General features: G+C 31.8%; 2 protein-coding genes across 2 annotated transcripts in view; both read left to right on the top strand.

Annotated features, from left to right (window-relative positions):
* The window catches only part of LOC119830527 (serine protease inhibitor 3/4-like), a 6,465-nt gene extending 1,635 nt beyond the window's left edge, over positions 1-4,830 (top strand). Inside the window, exons 2-7 of the mRNA XM_038353585.1 lie at positions 98-304; positions 582-680; positions 999-1,139; positions 1,545-1,754; positions 3,015-3,159; positions 3,976-4,830. Coding sequence (XP_038209513.1) covers positions 98-304; positions 582-680; positions 999-1,139; positions 1,545-1,754; positions 3,015-3,159; positions 3,976-4,103 — 930 coding nt within the window. The 3' untranslated portion in view covers positions 4,104-4,830. The remainder of the gene's footprint in view (positions 1-97; positions 305-581; positions 681-998; positions 1,140-1,544; positions 1,755-3,014; positions 3,160-3,975) is intronic.
* A 3,759-nt stretch (positions 4,831-8,589) lies between these two features.
* LOC119829929 (serpin A11-like) overlaps positions 8,590-8,967 on the top strand; it is a 7,315-nt gene continuing 6,937 nt past the window's right edge. Inside the window, exon 1 of the mRNA XM_038352668.1 lies at positions 8,590-8,846. Coding sequence (XP_038208596.1) covers positions 8,742-8,846 — 105 coding nt within the window. The 5' untranslated portion in view covers positions 8,590-8,741. The remainder of the gene's footprint in view (positions 8,847-8,967) is intronic.

Raw genomic sequence — 8,967 nt, 5'->3', positions numbered from 1 at the left:
TATAAATATTGATAAAAATTATATATTATTAATCAAACATATGAACGTATAAATCACGCGGCCGGATCTCGTACTATATACTGTTGTATATTTTTAGATACGCTCATCATTTTCGAGTCTATCTGCTAAATTGAAATCCATCAAAGGCATAACACTGAATGTAGCCAACAAAGTTTACATTCAAGAGGGGGGTTATGATTTAAATCCAGAATTAAAAAATGATGCTATTAAAGTATTTGATGCTGGGCTTGAAAAATTAGACTTCGCTGAGAGTTCTGCTGCTTGTAGTGAGATCAATCAATGGGTATGTTTTTAAAATAAAATGCTATGTTTTATGTAGACAACTGCTACTATACAAATTTATTTTAAGGTTTAGGTTTTTAATTATCCACTATAGCTTCCCACTTTAAGAACAATTACAGGAAATTGCTTTCATATTTTAAAATATATTCATATGTTAATATTGATGGAGAAAAAACATGGGTTTATCAGTTGAGTGTGTATGGATACAAGCTGTTATAGTTTGTACTTCTCTATATTATATTATGTTATATCACTGGTGTTATCAATGTTATATACAGGTGGAGAGCAAGACCAATAACCGCATCAAGGATCTATTGAAGCCGGACAATGTTAATAGTGATACCCGTCTAGTTCTTGTCAATGCATTGTTCTTTAAGGTAAGATGCTTGTGAAGTTGGTTGAAATTATTTGAGCTATATTTAGATGAATTTATATGTATATTGTTTTCCTTTATATAGAAAAAATAATGTTGCATTGTTATTGATGAATCTTTTTATTGAAGTATATGTTTATATTGCAAACATGTGAAAATATGTTAGTACAGGATACCTGGTACATTTTTATAATTTTAAATATTTTTTATTAACAAGCTGATTTATCATGAGTAGCTTTTTTTAGATTAGACACCCAACATTTTTCCTTACAGTAATGTTGGTATATGTAGATATAATTTGTTTCTTTTTCTATTTCATCAGGGAACATGGAGTAAGCAATTTGATGCGGCCAATACTATAGATCAGCCTTTCCATATTGATGAGTCTAACACTGTTGATGTTCCTATGATGTATTTGGAAGACAGATTTATGTATGGTGAAAGCCCCGAGCTTGGAGTACAGGTATTGAAATAAACTAAAAAAATAAACAAGAATTTCTTGGATAATAGCCAATGGTAACACTCATTATTTAAACTAAAACCCGCAAATAGAATCATATGGGTCTGTACTATTTCACGTTATCTAAACAAAAAAGTATTCCAATATTAAAGTGAAAATGAATTATGCGTTGAAGGTCTAGTAAATACTTGTTTCGCAAATTGATGTATTTTGTTAAAGGAAAAAAAGCTTCAGTATGACATATCCATTACTAATACAGATAAGGTGTTAAATTATTATGTATCAGACTCACATTCCTATTTATTTTATGTTTAATTACAGCGATAAGGATAAAAATACCATTTTATCAGTACCTATACAATTCATTGTAATTATTTTCTCGTATTATTAATTTTTTTTTTCTTTCAGCTCCTTCAAATGTACTATGCGGGTAACGAAGCAAGCATGCTTATTGTATTGCCTAAAGAAATAAATGGCTTGGACGGTGTTTTGAAAAAATTAGCCGATGGTTTTGATCTCATGGCTGAGGTGGACAGAATGTTGGAAACTAAAGTCCGTGTCAACATTCCCAAGTTCAAGATTGAATCTGAAATCAATCTTAATGAGCTTCTTCCTAAGGTGAGGATATCCATAAATCATATAAATTGATGTAGATGATAAATAATATTAAATGTATAGATCAGATACAGATGATAAATGCTTTTTGGATATTCTTTATGAGGTGCTCCATTTTATAAATGCTTAGCACATTATAAAAATATCTCTACATAATTGGATATTTATTTAGGATACTATGGATATTTATCTTTATTAAATACTAGTACGCATCGGCTTCGCCCGTAGTACATATATAGCCTATAGCCTTCCTCAATAAATGGGCTATCTAACAATGAAATAATTTTTCAAATCGGACCAGTAGTTCCTGAGATTAGTGAGTTCAAACAAACAAACTCTTCAGCTTTATAATATTAGTAGTATAGATGAAACTATAACCTGTAAATCTCAATTACTTTTTTAAAAACTTTGTTGGTTTCAATTTCTAAAAAATTACAATATCTGTATTTTCATTGTGGATATTAAATATAAAGCAAATATTTCTTTTGATATGTAAATGAGATAATCACGGATCACGAGCATATACATTGGCAAAAATGATTAAAATTGCTTCAGTAACCTTCAGATTATATATTATATTAAACAAACAAATTTGAACAACAATTTAATGTTACATAAAATCAATAATTTTCCTAAAAAAGTGACCAAAATAGATAACTAGATAGCATATCATTGTTATCAAGTGGCCTGCACTGATTATACCAACTGTTACAAATTCTTTAATACTATTTACCAAGTATTTGAAATATGTTTACATTCAATGAGGAATTCTTCGAAAATAGCTTTTGAGTCCTTATTTGGAGTATTTACAGCCGTCAAGTTAATTACGTTTGAGTTTAATTTACATACGTAAATAGATTATAAATTTTAATCATGTATGCAGGTATATTTCACCTATGCTAAGGTTAATCTATTTCATTATCTGTAATTTCCTAATACACATATATATTTATACCTACGCGTGTCATACTTACTTTTAAACAATGAGACTAAATTAAAAAATTTATAAAGATTCGTCCCGTCTAAGTACTCGACAACTGTTAATCATTACGGACTATTACAGATACCTATAACTGTACTATGTTACCGAACCCTACAGATCTAGAATAATATAGAGAAGATACGTTGTTAATGTATGCTATATGTATTGTATCTTCCGACCAACGAAAACTGGTGAAAAATAATGGATTTTAGTAAAGTACTGTAATGGCTAACAACTGTAATATAATAATAATAATCATAAAAACATTTATATGATTTCAGCTCGGAATCGGATCTATTTTCGACAGCGGTAACTCGGGTATCGACAAATTATTGGACAACGGCGAACTCTTGTACGTATCGACTGCTGTTCAGAAAGCATTTATTGAAGTGAACGAGGAAGGCGCTGAAGCGGCAGCTGCCACAGGTATGTGTTTAAAGATAGTGTGGTTGTTGATGATTTGTATGTATTATCTTGCCATTAGATTCATACAGTAGTAGGCAAAGAAACCTAATTAGTTGCGTTGTTAAAAAAGTAGTCCAGTACAGAAAACAATTAAAAACAAATTACCCTACAACGTTTTAGATATTTTATCTTTTACAGGTAGGTAATATAGAATTAGCATGTCTCACGGGATATTTTGTATTGGCTGGTATTAAATGTTAAAAAATATAACATCAAAATTGCATTAATAACTAATTTTCTGGTTATGTAATCTTAAAAACATGATATAAGATATAGAATGTTAAAAACGTACAAAGAGTGACTAACCTTTATATATTTTGCATGTTGTGTTGCCCTGTGATCTCTGTGAATGTTAATATAATTAGGTTTAGATAGTTTAGCTTCTTCTGGCCGTAATAGATTCAGACATAACCTTAAATTGATATTTACAATTTTATCGAAATTTGTCATCGATTTTTATACGCTACGTTTAAATGGGGTATGTGAATAGAGATTGAGTGTTTGCGCATTGTAATGTGCTTGGTGGCTTGGTGAAACGGTGCGAGGCGCGGACGAGGCGAATATCTAAATGTGGGTTGTGTGCGTGATCGTTCAGCGGGTGCGGTTCGCAAGCGCCGTATGGCGGAAGAGCCGCCGGTGTTCGCGGTGACGCGGCGCGCGCTCTGGTGCGTGCTGGCCGGGCGCCACGTGGCGCTGCTCGCGAGCTACGCGCCCGGCCGCGCTCACACCGCGCGCGCGGACCACACCGAGCTGTAGCGCTTGTGGCGTGCTCCACAGGCATGGTGATGATGATGCGGTGTGCACCGATGCCGCCGATGGACTTCCGCGCCGACCGGCCCTTCCTCTACGCGCTCTTGGACGCCGCTAGAACTACGCTCTTCATTGGTTACTACCGCGCCAACTAATGGTCCCTATCACGTCAACATTACAGTTCAAGCCAACATAATGATACCGTTTAAAACATACATATACGAGTATACCTATTCGTTCTTTATCGTAAAATAAGTTTAAATCAATATACGCCATGATAAACTTATTATTAATTTAATATTAATGTAGTCATAAACAGGAAATAAAATTGTTGCATTTGACAATTTAATGTAAAAAATATTTGTTACAATCAATTAACGTATAAACCATAATTAAATTATTAAAATTCAATTGCGAGTGTAGTTATTAAAACTTGAATATCAATGCGTACGCGTACCTTCATACAGATAACTTTACAATCTTGTGAGAAATTCTGAATTAAATAAAACATGTATGTTATTGTATGATTACATATAAGCTTTCTACACAATATGTTATATGCTTTTAATGTTTTATAATCAATATCTCATTGTTGTCACATAAACTGTTTCCTCGAAATAATTTAGGTGTTCCATTTAAATGCAAAATACACGTAGTCGACGTGTAAAAATCGCAGACAAAATTCATATTCAAATTCTCTTTAACTAGGACATGTTTTTCTTATTTCATCGTTGTTGTTCCTAAACACATTTTTATAAAAAATTTCATGCCATTTAAACACTCGTACGCTTGTAAAGTGATTTCTTTGACTACGATACACGACACATCATCTTTTTTATCTTCACATAGTAATAGAATATCGGGTTTTGACTGTGTGCTTGTTTACAGCGGTAGTGGCGGTTGTTTATTGCGATGTGATATCTACGGCTCCTGTGAAATACTTCACCGCAAATCGCCCGTTCTTAGCCATAATTCAAACGGACAATGTCTTTTATTTCACTGCTACAGTTCGCTCTTTCTGATAATATTATTTTATAACTTACACTCACAGTATTAACATTTCATAATTTTTAACGACTTTCGTTCTTAAATATTTGTTTAATCATATTTAATCAAACATTCTATGTATTTTCAATCATGCTATTGTGTTGTTTAACCAGAATATGAATCTTGATAAATGTATGTTTTTGTTATGTCTATATGGTATCCTGCAAATTAGGTCGGCGTTTCCATCATATAAAAATAAACAGCGGATTGTTAACATATAAAAATGCTATGAATTTACAATATTAAATATTTAATTAACATTTAAAACTATCAAAAAGTATATGTTACATATTAAGGCGGGTCTTTTATTGCCACAGTTTATACTATTAGAAATATCATGAACCATGATCCAATCGTGAGAATTAAGATTAAAGGACATTTCTTAATGTGCATTTACAAACTAGAATTATACTGTAACATTAAAATTAAACATGTAATATAGTAGCTTTTGTCTGTAGTTTCCCTCGGGTGGTCAATAAATATTAACAGTTGTTATAAATGTCACATTTTTTGATATAGCGCCACCTATCGGTATTTATAAATTCCAGAGTGATTTAAATTCAAAACAATTCTTCGCGTGAGAATGGGATATTTTACTACCCTAAAATACTTTTAAGACTACTGCCTTTGTCTCCCTCTAGCCTCCGAACTATCACCACAGTCCAAACACAAATATCATGCCATAAAATCGCTCCGTTGCGACGTGAAAGAAAGACAAAAATCATTAATACACGTTGAAATTTATAATATGTATTATGTTACATTATAATTTATACATAAAACACGATATTGTATTAATAGTCGATGTTTTTTAGTGTTATTGTTTGTGTTTCGATTTTAGTTTTTTCATCAGCACCTAAAAAATTGTTGTTATTTGTACATTGGTTACACTTTCAAACCTATCTCATTGAACTTGTAGGTTATTACCACAGATATTTGTACCAATATAATATCTTGGAATTATAACATTTTCAGCGTTCTGCATGGCTGTAGAATCTATTGATGATTTCGTAGATGAGGGAAACATTTTCACTGGCGACCGTGCGTTCTTGTGTGTTATTATTTTTGATCACATTATATCCTTCACCGCCATGTATCGCGGAAAATAAATAATTATTCAGATTTTATATCAAATGCAATTCGAGATTTACTCATAATATGAATAGGTACTAACAACAGTCATGGTGTGAAAATTTCAACTCTAATTTTCCGTAGTTTATACTCTGATTTTGTTGGAATATAAACAAGTTATAAATTGTGTAGCAATTGTAAAACCAAAATAATTTGAATTAGTCATGTAAAAACTTATTTTTATTCTTTGTTCTTAAAGTATATATCCATAAACTTTTAATCATGTTTGTGCAATGTAAAATACGCCTTGCTAAGTTGCACGATCTTCATAAAAATGTGTTTATGTGCTGCGCTTCTGTTATGTCCATTTTTATGTTTCAATCTATATGTAAGCTTCGTGTAAATGAAAATTGTCCTTTTTTATGTTACCAAGTACAAATTGCTAATGTTGCATAATTTAATTTTTATTTACGAATGTAATTAATAAGACCTACAAACCCTGTCACTTTATGTATCCAAAGAATAGGCTTGATATATACCGCCCACATGTCCATGCCGCAATATTAAACAATATGGCTCTATTTGCATTTACAGTTATGTCAATCGCTATGTGTTCAGCAATAATCGGTGAACCTGAAGAAATTTTCTTCACTGCAGACCGACCATTCTTGGCTGTGATTCTTGTCGATGACGCTATCTACTTTACCGCAACCCATCGCGGAAAGTGAATCCACACTTTGTATAGTATCGGAGGAGAACATTGGCTTACTACTACAATAGAAAAAACATTGTATACGAAACGCGTTTGAAATTTATCACCGAACTGATGTTTAACTATATACGTAATTTACCAAATTCAATCTTATTGTAAATCAATACGGTAACAATTCCATCGCACGCTATAGAATATGACATTGCGTGTGAGTAGTCGCCCACCCGCCTGCTGTCCAAGCGTTCATATTGTAGTTGATGTAGTAGTAACTCATTGTTTTGCGAATAAAACTTACGCAGTTCTAAATGTGCATTTATAAATGTTTCTTGGTTTGTAATTTATATTATCTTGTCACATCTGTAGCTGCTCTCAATTCCAACATTAGCGTGACTAACAAAACCGTCCCAATTGTAACGTGCTTTGGTCAAATGACAATATGAAACGCTATTATTATATTGTTAAGTTTAATAATAATTTAAGATGAACTTTATATATTTTACTAATGTTTTCATTATACAGTTTTAAAAGTATTATTTTTGTATTTTAGAGAGTATATATTTATTTAAATTAAATTATTTATTTAAAAATATTGTTTCATTTTCATCCTTGACATTATTATCACTTAAAAATTTTGAGCCATTTTCATTAAATTTAAAAGTGACAATGATAAGCAATTTATTTGTATTGAAGTAAATCGTTTATTAAAAAATATAGACCCGAAAAGTAATTTATATACAATTAGATTAGAACATCATAAATATTTAAGAAGAATTAAAAATACATTTTTCTACTACTTCCAGTTGCTGGGTTGGTGCCCCTATGTTTAGACTATACAGAAGAATTAAAAGCGAATCATCCATTCTTAGCAATTATATTAGCTAGAAAAACGATGTTTGTCTGGAGCATAAATAAAACACCTACCTACGAATATAATCGTCACAGTAAGCTTCATGTCAAAAAAGAACGTTGCATCTGCCTTTGTTAAGTCCAAATATGTATGGAAAATTGTACTAAGATAATTGAAGGTAAAATTATAGTATGGTCATATAATTTCAATGTTAATAACTAATTGGCCATAGCACATTAATTAGTAGTTTATGAGTATCGCGCGAAATTAAGGAGCCACTTAATATTGCGGAACCAAGTATATTTTCTACAGATGTGCATGGAAAATGTAACAGTTTGATAAGAACTCGCGTCTAGCGTCGTGGTGCCCGTAATTTTAATACACATACAAGCTACTCCGTCTTTCGTTGACCAATTTTGCCAAACGTAAATATAAAACAGTCAGTGCGTGCATTACCTAATATCGAAAAATTACTAAAGTCTTAGTTATGATAAAAATCCAATAATATGTTCGACAAGCGAGACAAATGAATTACAAATAGTCATTGATTGATTCCAAGCAAGCATGACTCGTAAAGCTTTGTTAATAGTTATTACCTATTTGCTGATTCAATTGTGTGTGCTATCATTAGAGTTGAAACCAAATTATCAGGTGCAAAACCCAGGATATAATTTTCCAAGTTTAGTAACTCCCTCGAGTACACATCGTCAAAATGTGCCTAAAATTTGTTCCTTCAATAACATGTGGATTGTTTGTGCAAAGAACTACGACGCTTCACCTGTAACTAAACATAAACTCAACACAGGCTTCCAAAATAACCGTCGCAGTTTAAAATCTCCTATTAAAAATTATATAAACAAATCAACTTTTAAATTGAACTCATTAAAAAATCAAACAAAACTTTCTTCGCAACAGAAAATGCACCAAAGAGTAGCGAGTGATGTTTATGAATTTCTGGGTCACCCTATAAACGGAGCAAATGAAAATATTAATCGACTTTTACCGTCCAAACATATTACTAAAGGATTCTATAGTGAACACCATTCAAGAAATTTTACACCAAGTTTGAGGCCTTATGATACAAGATTTAATAATAAAATTAGCAAGGCCGGCAACATGACCGTGACATACCAGACGAGGAGTGGGAATCCCTCAAGAAAAGTTTACGTTATGAAAAAGTTTATTCATGCTTTGGATCATCTTGAACGAACGTTCTATGCCGTAAGTAGATATCATTTATAGAAAAGCAACGAACGTCATATTTAGTCATCTACACTAATATTATAAAGAGGAAAACTTTGTTTGTTTGGTTGTAATGAATAGGCTCAAAAACTACTGGACC

The sequence above is a fragment of the Zerene cesonia genome, chromosome 11 (genome assembly GCF_012273895.1).
Source record: "Zerene cesonia ecotype Mississippi chromosome 11, Zerene_cesonia_1.1, whole genome shotgun sequence".
NCBI classification, from domain to species: domain Eukaryota; kingdom Metazoa; phylum Arthropoda; class Insecta; order Lepidoptera; family Pieridae; genus Zerene; species Zerene cesonia.
Note: the sequence above shows the minus strand (reverse complement) of the source record. Positions and strands in the feature narration are given on the sequence as shown.